The sequence below is a fragment of the Folsomia candida genome, unplaced genomic scaffold (genome assembly GCF_002217175.1).
Source record: "Folsomia candida strain VU population unplaced genomic scaffold, ASM221717v1 Fcan01_Sc032, whole genome shotgun sequence".
Taxonomy (NCBI): domain Eukaryota; kingdom Metazoa; phylum Arthropoda; class Collembola; order Entomobryomorpha; family Isotomidae; genus Folsomia; species Folsomia candida.
In genome coordinates this window covers 644,805-666,475 of record NW_019091224.1, presented here as the reverse complement: position 1 = coordinate 666,475, position 21,671 = coordinate 644,805, and the positions used below count along the sequence as shown (strand labels likewise).

Below are 21,671 nucleotides of genomic sequence, written 5' to 3'. Positions count from 1 at the left end.
CGGGCTCATATTTTCTACAATACTACAAACTTTTCGAATATCGAGGGTATATAATGTCAACACTGTTGCGTCTCGCGGGTGGATCAGAAGTAATGGTCCGTTCAGCAATTTGGTTCCTGCGATATTGTCTTGCACTCCTGTACTTATACGAATGCCTTCGCACCATTCTCATCATGATTATTATTCTGACGAATTACATCAATATTCTAATCCGCTTTCGGCACGTGACAACCCTACTGGTTTCAAAGTACTGCGAACTTGTGGATATTTCCAAATTCATCTCCTTGTACAGAATTGCCAACATAATCATATTAATTTTAGAGCCGGCGTTCAATGTGGCATTTTTGCCCGGATTTTGCTCAGGTGGCGCACTTATGGTGGGTATTGCGTACTTTTTTATACGACGACACAACTACGTGACAATGTACACCTCGCTGATTGTGGCATTCTTCTTGATGACGTTTACCCTCTTCATCAATCAAGTATTTGAAGCGTTGGCGGATGTACATCATCATAACGTTGTTGTACTGCAATTGTTAAAAGGTGATAAGATTATGTTCAGATTTGTCTCGTCGCATGGCAGACGAGAATTTGGAAGAAGGATGAAAGCCCTGAAACCGTGGGGTATTCCATTGGGGATTGGTTACCATACATTCTTTCTGGTAAAACGCACAAATAAGATGGATGCTGCTCAAGGACTGATGGATGCCACGGTTACAATGTTACTAACGAATTAATAATAATCCGAGTGGGTGAAATGTAGACTCTAAATTAATAAAAAAGCCAACTAAAATTTAAATTTTTGCCAATAGTTAAATATCCAACACGGATAATATTTCATACCACCATTTACTATAGAATTACCCAAATAAATAATTATTTAACAAGCACAGATGTGCACATCACTAAGTACTTTGTATATTTTATAAAAACAAATATTACATATTCTCAATGTCTAATTAGTGCTTTTTGAACTTGCTTGCGCCTACTTACATATCTTCGATTTTACCTAAAGTGCAGCCAAATTTAGCCCCAGTGAAGTTCAATGTCGTTTAATAGACAGGGTGTTCCGACCCCAGGTTTAACTGGGTTTAAATGAGTTGTTTGTGGGGCTTTACTAGTATTTGACTGGGTCTTGCTTCAATTTTTATGAAAAAAGTCAAGTAAAACAATTTTTAAAGGCGTTTTCCGTTAACTTACTTCACGATAAAATACAACTTTCTACTTTTACGAAACGTGGCAATTTTAGTTAATATTCTCACTGAAATTCATAGCCGGAATGGGATCATCAATCTGTAACCGGAATATGGTCAACATCCCAACAACTCAATTCAACACTGCACAACAATGACAACCATTGAGGTCTACATACAATTAAATATTTAATTATGTATGCCGTTTCAATTACTTAATTTTACGTTATTGCCTTAAGTAACCTAGAAAGATATTAGTTGGAATAGATATATTCATGCGTTTGATACAAATGCAAGCGTCGGCTTAATTCTAAAATGAGCTAAGGAGTAGAAGGTCGAAGGTTGTCAACGCCAGATTTTGATGCCTTTTGGATATGTTGGAGGTCTATATGAGTGTGCGAAAAGTGAAGAAGGGTTTTACTCCATGGCCCCATTTGCGCCCGCCACACCCCCTCAAAGGTGCAAAAACAGCGAGAATTTCCGCACTTAAAAAATCGCCAAAAATCGAGTTTTGTTCAGATTTTGGAAAAATTTACATGTTTATGGTCCCAGATAGTTGCTTAATCATATCCAATAGCAAGCTCAACTTTTTTGAAATTTCGCATTTTTTCAAGTCAAACCCTTGCTCAGCAAATTTTCGAAAATAGTGAAAATTTCAAAAAAGTAGAGATTGTTATTGAACATGATACAGCAACTATCTGGGATCAAGAATATGTAATTTTTGAAAATCCGAGCAAAATTGGATTTTTGGCGAAGGTTTTAGTGGGGCTAGTTTAGCATTTTGCGCACCTTTGAGGGGGTGTGGCGGGCGCAAATGGGGCCATGGAGTAAAACCCTTCTTCAGTTTTCGTGCACTCATATAGACCTCCAACATATCCAAAAGGCATCAAGATCTGGCTTTGACAACCTCTGACTTCCTACTCCTAAGTGCACTCTCTTCGTATTTTTCAAATATACTAATAATTCGAAGGCATGAAGTGCTACCCTCCCATCTTAATTTTACTAATATTAATTCGTTCACCATTAAGAATTAGCTAACCCGTGTTTTTGCTTTTCCGAGAATGCACACATATAAGCGCATGGCGGTAATTTTAAATGCTTTTCCGGCCAATTTCATGTTTTAAAATCACTAACTTTTTGAATTTTGGCGTAGATTAATAAGTCCAAATATTCTGTACACCAGCAAATGGTATTTTCATAAGTACAAAGTGAAATGGACACATACACTGCAAAAAATCTGGTGTAAATTTTACACGGCGCGGGGTGCATATGTGGCTACCCCGGCATGGTTGTCACCGCGTGGTGATAAAACTGTCACCAGACGGTGACAGTTTTTCACCATGCGGTTGCAATTTTACGCTAGACGGTGAGAATTTATCACCAACCGGTGTAGCCAGATATCGACACCGCTGTTTTGCTAATATTTTTTGCAGTGTATGTATCAAGGTCCATGTGTTTACCAAGTATGTATCTCCACACGACTAGCAGTTTTTTTAAATTTCAATTACACAATTCTCGTTGGTATTGATGGACATAATTTTGCATAAATATAATCAATTTGAATGTACACACCACGAAATTTTAAGCACAGAATGTAAACTGGACAGTAATCCCAAGATGTACCATGTATGTAACTCCGGACGTAGATAAAGTGAAAGTAATCATTAAACCACACGTCTCCAACTATTATTTTGTGTTGCAACAATTCTTTATTGAATGCATCCCTATTGGCAAATTTGATTAGATGTCAGATTGTACAACCAACGTTCCTTTAACGTATATGGTGTTTACTGGTATTATTTACATAGTATGTAAATAATGGCACTTTCCTCAAAATTCCTCTTGCTGCCGTCTTCTCGTCACAAATCCAGAACATTAAACCTTCTGGGAGTTCGAGGTGTTCTAAACTCCACTTGCTTCAGCGTCTTCTTCAGCTGTCAGAATTTGTCAGTCTGTCAACCTCCCCTCTACAACGAACTGCTTCACTTTGTCCAATTTGAAATTCCCTGATGCTTTCAACTGGTCTGTCTGGATTGCCAGTGCCGAGGACACCAGAGCCCTCATGAAGGCCAGGGTATACTTCGGATTTAACGGTTTCGCTAGCATGGCTTGGTGAAAATTTTGCAGACTTCGGTCCAACTCGGACTAAAAACAAACAATGTTAAACCTATGCTGGCACATATATACAAACATGACGTTGAACATAAACAAGTATCGCAAGGGTCAGTTCTATTGTGCTAAAAGCCCTGTAATTCGTATCCAACTTCCTAATACATCTCGCGTTACGTAGACTATGAACGTCCTTTGCAACTCCTAGAAATAATTCTAGTTGACTTACCCAATGAAAGTACTATTGCCCCAAAATGCATCTGGTTGAGGCTGACTCCCAATTGAGGCCGAAAGGTAAAAATTTAGTTTGACCCTCGAGACAGTGGAAAGTCTAACACTTAAACGTCCAAAACTCTAGAAGTTAAAACCCTAAAGTTTTAGATTAGAAACATGTATGTATTGCGAGTCTAACTATTGATTTCACCTCTTGGTTACATGCGTTTGTAACCCTTTAGTTTCTTAATGAAATAAATTGAAATTGAAGCCATAACAAAATCTAAGTATTCCCATTAACAATCTATGTAGCATCACTGTAACCAATTAGTTATTTCTTCCTAAAACAAAAGCAGCAACCGTACCAACGTCTTCATGCAGAAGCACGTCATCACCAGAGGGGTCGAGATATCTATAAAGTTGCTGCCGAACCTTATTTTCATCGGACCACAGGCATTGATCATCCGCCTTACGAATATCTTGTACACTCGGGTTTTTCCTCTCTGCATGACCACATCGAATATTGCAACCTTCATTTTGCTTGCAATCAACATTGAGGTCTTGTTAATGATACCTGCCGTCATTCCCATACCTATGATAAGCAATAAAGTTTCGAAGGCGAGTACCGGATATAACAAGCTGCCCACGTTCGTGAAAAGTTTGCTATTCAGCTTGACACTGAGATAAGTTCCCAGAATGTTGATGCAGATGCCGTATATCAAGATTGCTGGGAGGACGATCTGACAGAAACAAAAGTTGATCTGGCCGACAAGAAGGAAGATTTGTTTATAGAGATTCACGGCTGTGGTCAGATTATCGGAATATTTGAACCCAATGAAGATCCGTGACCTTGAAACGTCCATTTTGAGACTACATTATCGTTTTGCACTTGTATTGACTAGACTTACTTCCTCAAACAGGACAAATATCCTGCAACCAAAGCTCCGCAGCAGATTGGCCAAACCATGATGCTGAAACCGATCGGAACCACTGACACGATCACGCCTTGAAACATCAAGGAGTCCGCAAAGATGATCCATTGTACTCAATTGGACCTCGAAGTTACTGTGATTGATTTAAGAAAGGTTGATATTTTTGCTTCTCGTAGAACGACAGCAAATTCTGTGACCGGTCCCACAACCGATACCACTGTGGCTGTCCAGCTACACATTTTTACTCTAAATTGCCAATGTTGAATCAGTTCAGAACAACAGCTTGTGACAAAGCCAAAATATGTCGGAATTATACAAACGAGCCACAATTGCATAATGAGCTTATGGTCGATCCAGAAAGTACTGAGCTATGGAATTCTCAGGAGGCTAATTGGCCGACCTCGCCATAAGCTATAACATGTAGAGTTTGAAAATTCACCGTACGGTCAGTTCCAGATAGATTTTCAAAATTCAGCCCGTCTTGGAAACATTGAACCCTTGCGCGAAATATATAATTTCAGATTTTTGAAACTCAGCCCCACCCCCTCGTTATCGAGGTCACAAGGTCAGAAAACGAGTAAAATTTCTACATAGAATTTGAAATTTCTACGACGGTATTTGAAGGTCGTCGACGTAAATTTTTGGCGGCAATGACTGAAATAGTCAGGGCGTCGTATTGGCGACTAGTTGGTTACACCCCCTGATGTTAAATCATTGTGGGGGTGGTCAAAAATCAAGTCACAATAATTAAAGAGACAAAAAAATCCCTCCACACTCGGTTTCTAATGTCACTAACGCACACAATCGTACTCAGGCCCCTCTTCTGAGTGATTTGATATTGTAAGTGACCCCATGGCGACGGGGGGTGTGGCCATCAGCGCTTCTTCCAAGACCCTGCCCAAGCACGGCATGCGACATATCATTTTTCTCAGCTCGCCAAGGGGATTGCAGTGTCAAAATTCAAATTTTAAAAAACCACACCCCCTGTGGGTGTGGTCATCGACCTCCGATGAATTTTGCTAAACCATGGCATACGACCTATCATTTTTCTCAACTCGTCAAGGCGAATGCGGAGGCATAATTCAAAGTTTAAAAACCACACCCACTGTGGGTGTGGTTGTCGACTTCAGCTGAATCTAGCTACATTGCGGCATGCGACATATCATTTTTCTCATCTCGTCAAGGGGATCGCAGTGACATAATTAGAATTTTAAAAACCACACCCCCGGTGGGTGTGGTCAGCGATTCCTGTAGAATCTTGCCAACACATGGCATGCAGTGCAGTATATCATTTTTCTAAGCTCAAATAGGTGAATGCGGAGGAATAATTCAAATTTTAAACACCACACCCCCTGTGGGTGTGTTCATTTTCGACTTTTAGAATTAAATGAAACCATGTCACGTGCTATATCATTTTTCTCGCTCGATGAGAGAATCTCAATTGAAACAAAAATTCAGAAACCACACCCCCAGTGGATGTGGTTATCAGTGACTCTTCGAGTTTATCGAAACCACGTCGTGTGAAGTGAAGTGAAGCTCTTAGAAGCTTACAGGATGTAATATGTGCAAAAGTATAATTACGTGAATTATCTCTCAGTACGGCAAATTCGGATGATCTTGAGGCAAGTCTGGCTAGATTAGAGGGCGCTGTTCCTCAGAGCTTCGAAGTAGTATCTAATGTTTGAGTATGTTTGTATAATCAATGTTTTTGTAATTGAAATAAATTATTCCTTTCAGTTCCAAATGATTAACTTGGAAGCTGAACCGTCGCCATAATCTAGCCGAGAACTTTCGCTTGGATCCACATTGGTTTGAACTCTCAGGCTAACCTTGGCACCTACGGGAAACAAATTTCACTTCAAATTAACAACACCTTAAAATCCATATGAGGCACATTAACTGCAAGTTTACATTTTGTTTGTGGGTAATTTAGAAAATATCTAACCATTAATGAATAATAAGTTGAACAAATTATTTAATCTCACTTAAACAATATTGACTTTAATTTGTTAACTATAAACGAATGTACCTGATCAATAGATTTCTAATGTGACATAGATAAGTAAATACAATATACAGCTTTGTCAGGCAGCGAATGAATAACGCATAACTACAACATGACCACCAGTTTGAAGTACCTACTTATCAAATTTCTACTAGACAAGTAGCGTACCTCGTGGTCTTGCTTAGCATAGTTTCAATTACCGTCAGGGTTCTTGTAAATTTAATATATCAAGGAAATTAAAGATTATTTCTTATATCAAATCGTGAAATATAAAACAGAGCACATTACCAAATTATGGAATCCATGAAAACCCTAACTTGAATACATTGGTCTATGAAATCTAAATTTTTGATTTGATGTTTTCCGGTTTATTACTTGAATAGTTCGCCTTGGATTTTTATTATTACGTAGATGATGATAACCTTTGACATGGGATACATACTGTAAGAATGAGGATGCGGCTCTTGAGCATTGAATTTCCTGTACGAGCTTACCAACTAGTTTACCATTCACATATATACATATCTAATACCCGCATATGCGTAGATTGAAATGCATATCAATTCAAGGATCGATAAATTAGACATCGTTCCTTTAATTCCGAGGAGTGCATGCCCAAGTATATACAAGTACAAAGGGCATAATGTTTGCGGTAGGAGTGCATAATATGACACGTGTTCAGAAACATTATATACATAAAAAATTCCACAAATAATGCCACGTTTCCAAAAAGTCGTATTTAGCGGTAGTGAATTTATGCAAAGATGTGTTTAATAATCGATTAGCAACTATGTGTATATACCTAATAGCCAAGGATAAAGCCAAGGATGAGCCAAGGATAAGTATAAACTGTCATCACAACTCGGTTATAGTAATTGGAGTAGTCCTCGGTACTTGAAGGTTACCTGAACGAAAATACCTTTCAGTACAGCTTTGCGGAGCCCGACCCAGGGATTTAATTTTACCCGTATGGTTAAATGAACCACTTATCATGAATACATCCATATTTAATGCATGCATAAAAATCAGTATGGATGACCCCATAGTGTGACCCCAGATGAAAATTTGTCAATTTCACTTTATATTCTTGCTTTACCAACCTTTTTCAACCTCTATACCAAATTTCGGATGAGTTTGAAAAATCGGTATGGGTCAGCCCATTAGGGTCCGGCCAGACAAAGATTTTTCCAATTTGACTACACTTTGTCCTATTAGAGGCTATTAGCAACCTCTGTACCAAATTTCAGCTTTCTACGACAATTTTGAAATTTTGGTGCACAATAACCCAACCACTTATATGACCCCCACCGGCCAACCAGTGCACCGATTTTGCTCATCTTCGAACTCGATTCCTAACTTTGGCCAATATGTATATAGTAAAAATTTCAAGTCGATCGAATAAGTTTAAAACGCGTTATCGTTAGACGGACAGACGAACAACACGGACACATAAGCTCTGGGTAGGGCTAAAAAGAGAAAATATTGTACGTATACAATATTGAATACGTTAAAATCAAGGTGACTACTTTTAGGGTTAGCCGCTTTCATTTTTCCACACAAACCCGCATAATTCGAGTATTTATTTATTCATTTCCAATTATCTTTCCATGCTTCATAACTAATACCGCATGTATATATGTAGCGCGTCAACGCAGGCGTGATTTTGGAAACTTTTTAAAGACGATTTGCGAACAGTTACATATATGCGTTAAAGTGTACGTACGATTTTTGGAAATTAAATTAAACTGCACCCAAATGTAGAGAGCTATCACAAATTTAGAAATGTAGGATCACAATGAAAATACCCAAAAAATTTCATCATGCAACCCTTCATACAAGTAATTAGTCATTAATCTGACAAAAATTAAAGCATATTTTTTCGACAAGTATGTCCCCACGGTAAAAATCATCTTCCGCGGCCACTGATGGTTACATAACAGCAAAAAAATCATTCGGCAAATATGAATTCATATGTAAGAAGCATGTAAGAGTATTGTTAAATCTATCGGTATTTTCATATATGTATATGTGTTGAAATCTCAATCCAATTTAAGGGTGATTGAGACGCGAGGAGGGAGAGCATGAAAAGTAGTGGGAGTGCGTGTGTCTTTGTCTTTGAGTAAAAAAAATGTGAGCTGGTCGACATTGATCAGTTATTTTTAATTGTTGAAATATTAATTCCAAGTTGTTATTTAAATAAAGTTATTTAACAGTTAAGCTGCAGAGTAGCTAGCATGACTTTATTTAGGTGGAATTAAACCGGTCATCTTTACATTTCTTGCTCGGCACAGTCAAAATCGGTGATCGCTAGCCAACGGGTAGTTAGTTAGGACGTGATCCCAGTGGAAATCTCGAGCAGATTACACATTTTGGTGACCTCGACGTGATCGAGTGTCAAGAAGTAAAGAAGACATTGTGGGCGGAGAATCCTAGAGAACCGTCAAGAAAAAATATCAGGAGGATATCAACAACCTGTCTTGCCATTTTGTGGGCCCCACCCTGTGCATTCGGGGTCATAAGAGGTGATATCTTTCTTAATTTTATACATTGGAGGGAGCCAAGTAACCGGTAGAGCAGCCCGTGAGGTCATCCCATTCATCCCATCCAAGGGGAGGAGTATTTTTATAATATTGTCTTGCCACTTTGTGGGCCCCACTCTGAGCATTCAGGGGCATTTGAGGGAAGAGATTGTTCTGTGCTGATTGACAGATTCGAATCTTTTCTAATTGTTTGTTCTGTTGGATTTTGAGGTGCAACCACAATGGAGCGTTTAAAGATGATGAGGGCGTCGGTGCGAACTGCCATCACCAAAACGGCGAATGAAGTGGAAGCCGAATTCACAAAACCTCAACTCGCAATATTGGACCTTCAAGTCATGATGCAGAAGCTCGAAAGGAAGGCCACTGAAGTTGCAGAGTTTGACCAGAAGATTTTGGAGTGCATGTTGGGCGTTCCGTGTACGCAAGAGGAACTTGATGTGGAGAAGACAAAGAATGACGAGTATCAAGACAAGATCTCGAGAGCAAGATTCCGCGTCGACGCTGTTATCCACCAAACTACAAGTTCTCACAGCCCAAGCGGAAGTTATGCATCGGTGTGCTCAGAAGCAACGCGTCAAAAACAGAGAAGCTTCAAGTTACCGAAAGTGGAGCTCAAGAAATTTAATGGCGATCTGAAAGAGTGGCTTGGATTTTGGTCACAATTTCAAAAGATCCATGAAGATGAAAGTCTACACGACACGGACAAGTTCCAGTATCTCCTTCAAGCGATGGTGCAGGGTTCTGAGGCAAGGGATTTGGTTAAGAGTTACCCACAATCAGCCGAAAACTACCCACTGGCCGTTGAAGCGTTGCAGCAGAGATACGGAAGAGAAAGTCTACTTTTACAAGTATACATCCGAGAGTTGTTGAAGCTGGTGATGGCCAATGTCACTCAGAAGGACAAGCTCCCATTGGACCGGATGTATATTCAGATCGAGTCACATTTGAGAGCGCTAAAAACTCTTAATTTGGCGACAGCGGATCCGGCGACGTGGCTGTTCCCGTTAGTAGAATCCAGCTTACCAGTGGAGACTTTACAAGCGTGGCAGAGAAGTCCAATGTCGAAGCATGATGGATCGGCGGATAAACCACCCAAGAGCTGTTTGGACCTGCTCATGGAGTTCATAAAAGCTGAAGTACAAGGACAACAGCAAATTGCCTTGGCCCAGTATGGATTCCAGGAGTACAGTGTCAAAGATAAGAGGAGCAGAAGAGGCGAGAGAGGAGAAAGTCCGATCACTGCAGCTGCTCTGTTTACAGGAGACGTGAAGTCTCAGACTTGTATTTTCTGTGCGAAATCTGGTCATCAAAGCCATGTGTGCTACAAAGCGAAGAAGATGACGCATGAAGAGAAAATTGGCAAGATAAAGGAAGCTCATTCTTGCTTCAAGTGCTTGAAACGAGGACATATTTCAAAAAAATGTCAAGTTTCTGTAAGTTGTCCTGTCTGCAACAAGCCCCACTATCCAGTAATGTGTGAGGAGAAGAAGCAGAATGAAGCAGACGAGATGAAGGAAGTCACGGAAGGTGTGAGAACAATGGTATCATCACAACCGAGAATGTTGACATTGGAATCCTCATCAAGCGACCAGAAAATTGTACTCAGAGGGACAATGACAGTTAAAGTAACCGGAGCCAATAATCAAGAGAAGAGGGTGAGAATTCTCGTGGATTCCGGGAGCGATGTGAGCTACATTAAGAGTTCACTGGCTCGTGACCTGAAGTTAAAAGCGATCGGGAAGCGCGTATTTCAGACGGAGGTGTTCGGAGGAAGTTTCGAAATCTCACAGCGAACAGAATATGCAATTCAACTCAAGGGGATCAACGGAGGAGAAACGAAGTTCAACGCTTTCTCTGAAGACAAAATATGCGGAATATGCAATCCGATTCCGTATGGACCCTGGGTGAAAGAATTAATGAAGTTAAATGTGTATTTGACGGATGTTGAATCAGAACCGTCTGAAATACATATATTGATTGGGTCAGACCAAATTGGACAATTACTCACAGGAAGGATGATCAAGGTCAGCCCTACTATCACCGCCACCGAGACTTCCATTGGTTGGTACTTAAACGGAGAAGTACCAATCCAGAAAAATCAGTCGCTGGCAGCTAGGAGTATCGCGATGACCACGCGAGCTCATGACATCAGTGTGCTTTGGGAACTGGATACCATGGGTATCAAGGATACTGCGCTGCAATCCAGCCCGGAAGACCACGACAGGAAAGTCAAAGAGGATTTCCAAAACAATTTGAAGAGGTCAGAGGATGGGAGGTACATTGTAAAACTGCCCTGGATCAACGGAGCGCCTCCTCTACCTAATAATAAAGATGTAGCAGAGAAGAGACTCATCTCAGCTACAAACAAGTTACTCGCCAAGGAAGAATTTCAACAATATGACAATATCTTTCGTGCTTGGGAATTGGAAGGAATTGTTGAAGTGAAAGTGAACTTGTTGGATCAGCCTGATGGACACTTTCTCCCCCACCGCCCAGTTTTCAAGCCAGGAAGTCTGACGACACCAGTGCGACCAGTTTTTGATGCTTCCTGCAAAGTTGGGAATAAATCGTGCCTCAACCAGTGCCTGGAGAAGGGTCCCAATTTACTTGAAGTAATTCTGGCCATCTTACTTCGTTTCCGCAAAGAAAGGGTGGGAGTGATTTCCGACATCCGAAAAGCCTTTCAGATGATCGAAGTGGATCCCGAAGACCGCAAGTTTCAGAGATTTCTTTGGTGGGAAAATGAAGAAAAGAAAATTATGAAAATTTATCAACATTGTCGAGTCATATTTGGAATGAACTGTAGTCCATTTATCTTGGCCGCAGTTCTGGAGTTCCATCTTTCCAACGTCGCAGAAGAAGAGAGGACGACAAGTTTGGAACTGTTGAAGTCACTTTATGTCGACAACTGCGTCACTTCTTTTGCTACTGAAGGAGAATATCAGAAATTCAAGGAGGAGTCCATTTCCATTTTGGCGAGAGCGAAGATGGACCTCAGGGAATTAGAGTCAAACACAGACCCAGCGATGGAAAGAAGAATCACATCGGTTTTGGGGTATAAGTAGGATAAACAAAGTGACCACTTATTCTGTGATTTGTCCCAACCATGGAGCGAGGATGAACACCCAATAGTAACAAAGCGAAGTGTGTTATCGTTGGCTGCTCAAGTTTTCGACCCCATAGGATTCTTGTCCCCAGCGGTCCTACAATTGAAGATGTTACTCCAAGAAGCGTGGGCTCAAGATTTAAAGTGGGATGAAGAATGGAACGAGGGGAAAAGTACTGAAGTATTTAAGTGGTGTAGGCAAATGGCATCACTTTCTAATATCAGAATTCCTAGATGTGCAATAATCTGTTCAGCAGAATTGCAACTCCACGTCTTCACCGATGCAAGTAGAGATGCCTATAGTGGGATCGTGTTTGCCAGATGTACTGATGTTCAGGGAGAGGTCAGTATCCAGTTATTATTGGCCAAAGCAAGAGTAGCTCCACTGGAGAAGAATCCCGAGAAACAGAAGAATGGCAATCAAATTTCCATCCCGAGATTGGAATTGCTGGGATGTTTATTAGGAGCTCGTTTAGCAGACACGGTCAGAAAATCAATGGAATATGACGACATTACGACCGTGTACTGGTCCGACTCAACACCAGCCCTGGCGTGGATCAGAAGAGACGAATATTGGGGAACTTTTGTCGGAAATCGTGTGCGACAAATTCTGAAATGTTCAAAGAAGGAATTTTGGCGTCACGTCCCTGGAAAGATGAACCCTGCAGATCTTCCCTCAAGAGGCTGTCCACCAAACGAGTTATTGGCATCCAGATGGTGGGAGGGACCAGAATGGCTGCGCCAAAATCCAGAAAATTGGCCCTGTGGCGCCGACGCCCTAGATGACGAAGAGATCCTTGCAGAGAAGGAAAAGACTTGGGTGAAAGTGGCAAAATTTAAAGAAAGTTCCAAGCCCAAGTTTCATTCGTACTACAAGAATGTTCGGATTGTAAGCTACGCAATACGGATCCTGAAAGGCATGGATCAAGAAAAGCTGAGCGACGCCCTTACAGTATTAGAACTGAGGCAAGCAGAAATAGCAATGCTACGAATAATCCAGTCAAGATATTATTCCAATCCAAGGAAACTTCAATTGCGAGTGGAGAAGATGGAAGATGGACTTCTTCATATCAAGACAAAGTTGGAGTACAAAGATGACACCGAAGGTTTCCGGTACCCGATATTGTTACCTCAAGACTGTCCATTAATTCAAGAGCTGATCCGAGAAGTACACCGTATGTATTCTCATGGTGGAATCCAGTTCACGTTGACGAAGCTCCGAGAAAAATACTGGATCCCGCAGGGAAGAAGGACCGTGACGAAGGCCCTGAGGGAATGTCTTGCATGTCGAAAACAAGACCCTAAGCCCTTGCAAGTCAACCCTGTGGCACTGCCGAAGAAAAGAGTGACCACAGGAGAAGTGTTCAGCACAACTGGCGTGGATTTGGCTGGTCCATTGTACTTAAAAGACAGGAAGAAAGTGTGGATCGTGCTATACACTTGCGCCGTGTACAGATGCGTCGCCTTGGACTTGGTGGAATCTTTGAGCTCTGAAGCATTTATCAACTCATTGGAGAGATTTATCTGCACCTATGGGCGTCCAAACACACTGTACTCGGACAATGGGACAAATTTTGTGGGTGCTCACTCGTTTTTCATGAAGATGAATTGGGAGAAAGTAGAACGAGCAAGCCACGTGAAACAAATTCAGTGGATATTTAATCCTCCCACTGCTGCCTGGTGGGGAGGATGGTGGGAACGCCTTGTAAGATCAGTGAAAGACCTTCTTCGTCGAATGTTGGGAAAGGCGTCACTGACTCGAGATGAGCTGACCACATGTTTGAGTTCGGTAGCAGCAACAATTAACGACCGACCGTTGACCACTGTGACCGAAGATGAAGAAGATCTCGTCGCCTTAACACCAGCAATGTTTTTGAAGGGAACTAAGTTGACCAGATTCCCAGAAGCGGAAGTGATGACAGGAAAAGAACTCCAAGTTCGCTTCAAACATGTTAAGAAGTTACAACGAGATTTACAGTCCAGATTCCGGAAAGAGTATCTCGCCGAGTTGGTACAGAAGGCCAGCGAGAAGAGGACCCAAGACCCCCGAGTTGGCGACGTTGTCTTAGTAGGAGCCGACAACAAGAAGCGTTTGGAGTGGCCTTTGGGTAGGATCATCAAGTTGAATCCGGGAAAAGATGGAGAGGTGAGGTCAGGTCTTGTGAAGACAGCCAAAGGAATTTTGTCAAGACCTCTACAGCGTCTCTATCCTTTGGAGATCCCGTATGAAGATCAAGAAATGATGAAAGTTTCTCCTGAGATTTTGATGGAGAACTTTGATGAAGAATCAGAATGTTTGGAAGTGGAGGAACCGGAAGAAACTCAAGTCGATCAAGCAGAACCGGAAATTGCTACCAGAGTAGGCCGGAAGGTGAAGAAACCACAGCGTCTTGGAGTGTTCAGTGCTCATTATTAATTTGATTGATTTTTGAATTTTATGTATGATTGGTTATTAGTTTTATGATTTCTTTTCCTCATTAGCATTCCGCAAAAGAAAGGTGGGAGTGTTAAATCTATCGGTATTTTCATATATGTATATGTGTTGAAATCTCAATCCAATTTAAGGGTGATTGAGACGCGAGGAGGGAGAGCATGAAAAGTAGTGGGAGTGCGTGTGTCTTTGTCTTTGAGTAAAAAAAATGTGAGCTGGTCGACATTGATCAGTTATTTTTTAATTGTTGAAATATTAATTCCAAGTTGTTATTTAAATAAAGTTATTTAACAGTTAAGCTGCAGAGTAGCTAGCATGACTTTATTTAGGTGGAATTAAACCGGTCATCTTTACATTTCTTGCTCGGCACAGTCAAAATCGGTGATCGCTAGCCAACGGGTAGTTACTTAGGACGTGATCCCAGTGGAAATCTCGAGCAGATTACACAAGTATGGAGAATCGACAATTCAATAGGATGTGATTGCACGCTAAATAAATACGGTCAAAATTTACCCAACCTTGATCAAGTTTTAATCAACTGTTGATGCCGAAATGCGATGACACAACTCTTGTACAGCTATCTCACTCAAGGGTTGAGTAATCCGATCACACAATAGTTGAGTAAATTTTGCTCGACTTGTTAGTTAAACGAAACATGGGCTGATGAAATTCTGCACATTAGTTGAGTAAAAATTTCTCTTCGATTAACTAAATTTTATCCAATTATAGAATGAATTTTATTCAATTATTGAGCCATATTTCCTCAACGATTGGTTAAGCTGTTTTCAATTGTTGGATACTTTTCGCAAGTTAATCTAATTTCAAAATTAATACCCTCTGGTACATTCACATAAAAAACAGTGTTTTTATTCAATTACATTTTCCACACTAGTTATTAAATTAAGACAGGTACAAAAAACAATCGATACAATTAATACTTGCAAATATTGCACAACCTACAAAAATGGACGATCTACCTTTGTACGATCTACCTTCGTTTAATCTAAAGTTATTTGAGATCCAAGTGACAGCACAGCCGAGGGGGGTGAACGGATTTCCCTAGTTCGATAAATCGAATGGTCGAAGAAACACCACACAGGATAACACTCGTCAGGGAATTGAAGTTGAAGAACATAAAACATTTTGAAGCATATGTCAACGGCATTTACTAGTGAGGTAGCCTTGATGAGTTTCCTTTCCACGATGACATGAGTCATGAATTGTGCGTGACGCCAAATCCCCGACACAAATTATAAATGGTTGATTTCTCTTTGACTCTGAGATCCTTAAATCCTCAATATTATGGATAACCTGAAAACAAACAAGAAATACCATCGATTATCTAATTTATCCGGAAATAAATTAATTGTATAAAATTGAACCAAAACATACAAACTGCATAGAAAATTCCGCTGATTCAACCGAGGTAATTTTCCGCCTCCTTTTGTTTCTTTTTGAATATGCAGAGCTAGCAGTCAGAAATGGAAGCATTACAAGTGCCCCAATTGATTTGTCGTCTACGTGAAAAAAATCCAGCATATTACTTCCATTATTAAATAAGCATAAATTCATGCTTTGAATTAAATAAGTATTTGCTTACCATTAGACCAGCTCGATAAGAGCTTTTTTATTCCAATTTCATCAAGATTCACCTTGATTTTCTCCCCGTAATTACAAATTTGGGTTGCCACAGCCGGCCACTTGAGGAGCACCTGGTCGCATTTGTCGGGATAAACGACTTTGAAGTCGTGCTCAACCTTTATCAAATATACAATGTAAAATTTATTTCTACTGGTAAGGGATTTGAAGGGTTCGATACCATTCCTGGAGTGTCAAGGAGTCTTGGCCACTGGTTCAGCAATTCGGCTAAATTTTTAGTAGCCTTGAACTGGCTTGTCCTCAAACGGTAGGTGTCGGTCATAAACTGAACTACTTGAGTTATAGGGGCAGCAGAATTAATCAGCCAAGATTTCTTTTCCTGTTCGTCAACCGTTGGATCTGTAAAATCAATCAAAATAATCAAATTATTTGCCCAAAATAATATAAAATTGTTCACAATTAGTAATTGGCGCTACCTAAAACTTCACTTGATTCTACATGCAGCGATTTCGATCGACTTTTTACTTCATGTTTTCGGCGGATGTACTTCAGTCTGTCCTCGATTAACCCGGAGGCTGGAATCCTCTTGTAAATATTTCCATCTGATCCATCTCTCTTTGAATTGGATAATTTAGACTCGCTGTAGAATAGATGGTGTATTAAAACAACAAAATTTATTAATTTATTATCAGATCTGTTAATAAGATAAGAATTTCGTACAACTATATCTAATTTTTGAGAATCCGGGAGACTGGAAAATAGCTGGGTCGCAATACACTGAGCCAGATTTTCTTTAATGTACTTGGGAGGGCTAAAAAATTGCATTTACAAATGTAATTATTAAACGTAATTATCAAAAGCAATTAATTATGAAATAGGGATTATTTGCATGCGGATTTGCCTCATGACTCTTACTAGTATGAATATTCTTTAATCAGGTTATTTACTGTCCGGCGTTTAATCAGATTTTTCAAGGCGAAATTGACCACATTTTTCTCGGCACAGTCGGCTAACATTCGCCTTCCTTTTGTGGTTCCCTTATCCGCATCCGATGAAATTATAATTTTCTTAATATCCTGATTACAAATAAAAATTTAAGCAAAATGGGTCATGATTAATTAATTGAAGCTCGACTCACAAATAGAGGATCAGCAGGGTTCCATGATGAATTTGTTTGAACTTGCTCTGAATCTGCTATATATTTAGCTTCTGCAAAACTAGTTTGAGTGCTAGAAGGGTGATCTACCTGTAATTAATTAAATGTTTTATTTTTGAACAATCCAATAAACCAATCCAATCCAATCGATGGGCAGTATAAAATTTACGAACCATTAAATATTGAATGACATTGTCCTCCTGACTGTGCTGGCTACTTTCAGAAATCTGTCGCACATCTGGGGTCTCTGATACTAAAATTGTACACTATTCAAAAATTAAAGTATTATTATCTAATCCCTTTGAACCTATAACAACTCAATGGGACAGCAAATATTATCCGATGGATCACATTCATCAAATGCCCTAACTATTACCAAAGGGTTCTCAAGATCAAGTTCCGTGGGATCGATTATAATGGTTTTATTTTTCCTCCATGATCCTCCAGTGAACCAGCAACGCAGTCAGGAAGTTGGCGAAGAAGGTCATCGTCGAAATCGTTTTCTAGAATGGTATTAGAAGACTAATTATTTTAAGCGAGAAATTGCAATAAAGTATTGCTATGTGGACCGGGTACTTAATACATAATAAAAAAGTTTGAAAAAATTAGTCAAATGATTAGAACTCTTTACCTTTGAACGTAACCAATAGTTCCTCCAACCCTACGGTCTGCAGAATAGATTCCAAAAGCTCTGTCATTTTTTTTAGAAAAATTTGGAAATATTTTTTGAGGCACAAAGTCACAAAATTGAGTTGGGTTGTGACTGGGCAAAAAAGATTCAAAGTTGCCGGACGGCGGTAATTTGATTTTTACAAGCGGTTGTTTAATCTCAATACAACTTGTGTGTACAATTTACTCAACTCGTGTAGAAATATCATTCTTAAATATCTCAAAATGATTAACTTTCGTGTTGATTTATTTCGTGCCATTTGTTGATTAAAAATTACACAACGATTGTTACAATATTAACCCATGTTGTTGAAACTCAAATTTTCACAATTATTGACTGCAAAATTTACAACCTTGTGTAGATATCGATTCATACAACCTCATTGGCTAATTTTTAGTTTGCGATTGAGTAAAATTTCCTCAACCTTGCGTAAAAATTGGTCAATTCGGTTTTACTCAACCTGTTGTGCACAACTTTATTTAGTGTGTGACAAACAATTCTCATGGTCGGAATTACTTTCAGGGGAGGTTAGGTTAACCTAAACCTTACCAGGATCATGATCATGCAACGAATTATCAGCAATTTTGGCCGCACAGGAGGATCTATTTTTATTTTGCACCTTACTCCATATACCATAACTTTTAACGTCTAACCTGTACAAAATTCACCAAGAGTTTATTATAAGCGATTAGGTATATAATCTATCAAGCAATGAAAAAGATTACAGTAATCTGTGTGTATAATAAATAAGTACACTCATGATAATTTTATAATAAATAATGTTTTTTTGAAAATAAGCATTGAAGAAATCAGTCTAATTAGAAATATGACATCTGTGTTTCGTACTATTTGGATGTAAATGTTCAATGCACTATCATGTACGAATTCCCAACTTGTAGGCGATTATTGCATGCCCACGGCTATAAATGCTTAATTGGTCCGTCTAACGCAAAAATTGAAACGCTTAATGAATTATCAGTTTAAGCTTCGCGGAAGCGAGAGAAGAATTATAACGATTTTCAGATAAAAATTAAATGGCAAAATACTCAAAAGGGTTTATTAAAATTTTGTCATTGCATAGGCATCATCGTCGTGGTTGCCAAGCAACTAGAAGACTTATATGGAGACAAATATTTACATATTAGTTAGCCAGTCTAGTTGGGAACATTTATATTTGGTGTTAGTTAATTTTGATTAACCCTTTAATTCGGATATAGGACAATTGTCGTTTTCTTGGAAATGGTTTAATTCGGGAGGAAGACAAAAGTCGTCCTGAAAAATTGTGGTCATGGTGCGGGAGGAAAACAATTGTCGTTTCCGCGAGGTCATTGATTTTCACGATTTATCCCTGCGGCATAAAATTCTCTGCCATTTTGGGGAATTTCTCCTACGCCAACCACACGTTAAATTTGAACATTTTCCAGTCAAAAAATGGGATATTTCCCGATATAACGCAATTTTAAAATAGGAATTTTTAAGTTTTTTCCGAGTATTATTAAAACGACTGAATTCCTTCTCCCGCACCATGACCACAGCATACCTATAATGTGCCCGAATTAATGCATTTTCTTGTTGTTAATCATCCTCCTTAAAGGGTTAAGCTGCAGAGTATTCATAGAACTGTTTCATTCAAACACATTACAATTGAGGAAAATTATTTTATTCTAATTGCGTAAATAATAAGGTGCATAATAATTTTCCAAAGAGAGTAAATTTCAACAGTATTAGAAAAATGTAGCCAGAATTGAATATAATAAAATAGTTCTCAATGGAACTAAAACGAATTGCATAATGTCTAATATTTGCCAGAGAAAATTAATTTGCAATTTTTATTGCTAACGGCAACACACTGCGAAAACGATATTTTACGATAGTGTACATTGCCCCTGGATTTTCTGGTAATTTTTCTGCAATAGCCATCGATCTTCTTACAAGTAGATTCAATCCAATCACGTGCCTTTTCAGGGTGAATTACACTATGGGTTGGGTCGGATGGTTTGCAAACGCCTGCTGATTTTGTAAACCCTTTTTGTCCACTGCAAATTTCCTGCTGAATTGATTTCGGACAAACCGTGATGTCCACAATGCATTCGAATAGGTCGTCTTCTGTGCAGGAGTTGATGAATTGGTTGCATATGCATGCTCTCTGGTTAGCTTGCTCTTCCGGTGTCAATGGTCGGACACATTGACAGGATTGAGATCCTTTAGTGACAGGCCCTAATTCAATATTGTAACCCTCCGGACAACCCTCGTTTTCGCTACAGGGCTCGCGAATACTACCACCGGGGCAGGTTTCTGCTATCGAATCTGTAACAATTTTTGCACACATATTTCATCTGATTCTAATTTAGCAAAGATTAAAATGCATATTTTGATGCGGAAACGTACCTTGAACTAAACCCGATGCAAGAATTATGACGAGCAGGAAGAAGGAGGAGAAATTGAGATTTCGCATTTTCAAGAATTCAAGTGGTCAGAAAAAAATATTATAACCGTAATTGTGTTGATAATAATGAATAAGAGCAGGTAATGCATCTCCTTTAAATACTGTATGGTTCATGGAAGTGCATATATTATCATAAGTAGATGAAGTTGGGTGGTCGAACACCAACGCAGATCCACACTTTACTTATGCCAGATTATTAATAATCTTATATGCCAATCAATCACCATTCCATGATTTGGTTTGCATCAGAGTGGAAAATTTTAAGTAATTCACGTCTTCAATGGAATTCAGAATTATAGCATAACTACCGATTTTCAAATGGTTAAATAAAAACAAAAAAAACTATTAGACTAAAAATCACAAACACATAAGCAGTAAGAGTAATGAGAATCGAAAATGCAATAGGATGTAATTCACTTCTCATGGTCGGAATAAATTTCTGGGGATTTATCAGGATCATGATCGAGCAAAGAATTAGAAATCTATGATTCTGGCCGCACACGACGATCCAAGTTTAAAGGTTTAGATTAGATACTGGGTCCCTGGCATAACTGGAGTACTTATGTTTGGACATTATACAGCATCCATACAAGACTAATAAAGAGTTTATTACCAGCGATTATGTAATCTATCAAACATTAAAAACAATTACACACTCTAAATAAAAGTTGTGGAAAATTTACCCAAGGTTGAGTAAAAAAGAGGATGACACAACAATTGTGAAAAATTTACTCAACCCTTGGGTAAATTTTGTTCAACTTTGTGTCATCCTCTTTTTTACTCAACCTTGTGTAAATTTAGCACAACTCTTATTTAGAGTGCAGGAATGAGTGTGTATAATAAGTACGATCATGATAATTTTAAAATGAATAACATGTCTGTTGAAGAAATAATCATTCCAGAAATCCTTCCCATAAGAAGTTCGACATCTGTGTTTAATATAGTTCGGTATAAATGTTTTATGCACTATCTTACATACAGCTAACTCTACATATGTAAGCGCAACATTATGCTTTATGCATGATTCGGATTTAATATTTGCATGCATGATCAAATGATTACACAAAATCAATATCTTCATTTCGAGCAAAGTACAAATCCATATACAATATATCCGGAAAAGTATGCAAGTAATGAACTTGAATAAATATTTGATAAATATGATGTTCGTTTCGGCACGAAATTACTCAAACGTTAATGATTTAAAAATATATAGAATCAAATTTTTCTTACTTCTGTAACAAGTAATTTCTTTATATTTTTTTTCTTTC

General features: G+C 39.0%; 4 protein-coding genes across 4 annotated transcripts; 2 read left to right on the top strand and 2 right to left on the bottom strand.

The window, feature by feature from the left end:
• The first annotated feature begins 9,213 nt into the window (after nt 1-9,213).
• LOC110860407 lies at nt 9,214-12,057 on the top strand. The gene has a single exon (XM_022109440.1). It carries the CDS (start codon nt 9,214-9,216, stop codon nt 12,055-12,057), a length of 2,844 nt encoding a protein of 947 aa, XP_021965132.1.
• Nucleotides 12,058-12,207: 150 nt separating this feature from the next.
• Nucleotides 12,208-14,514, top strand: LOC110860406. Its single transcript, XM_022109439.1, has one exon. The coding sequence runs from the start codon at nt 12,208-12,210 to the stop codon at nt 14,512-14,514; it is 2,307 nt and encodes a 768-aa protein (XP_021965131.1).
• A 925-nt stretch (nt 14,515-15,439) lies between these two features.
• LOC118439222 lies at nt 15,440-17,982 on the bottom strand. The gene is made up of 9 exons (XM_035860338.1): nt 17,916-17,982; nt 17,458-17,537; nt 17,267-17,374; nt 17,044-17,195; nt 16,905-16,939; nt 16,349-16,527; nt 16,130-16,286; nt 15,922-16,046; nt 15,440-15,840 (listed from the first exon to the last, which is right to left on the bottom strand). The coding sequence occupies exons 1-9, from the start codon at nt 17,980-17,982 to the stop codon at nt 15,685-15,687; spliced, it is 1,059 nt and encodes a 352-aa protein (XP_035716231.1). The 3' UTR covers nt 15,440-15,684.
• Nucleotides 17,983-18,984: 1,002 nt separating this feature from the next.
• LOC110860449 lies at nt 18,985-20,455 on the bottom strand. Its single transcript, XM_022109486.2, has 2 exons — nt 20,343-20,455; nt 18,985-20,261 (listed from the first exon to the last, which is right to left on the bottom strand). Exons 1-2 carry the CDS (start codon nt 20,407-20,409, stop codon nt 19,750-19,752), a joined length of 579 nt encoding a protein of 192 aa, XP_021965178.1. The 5' UTR covers nt 20,410-20,455; the 3' UTR covers nt 18,985-19,749.
• Between the last annotated feature and the right edge of the window lie 1,216 nt (nt 20,456-21,671).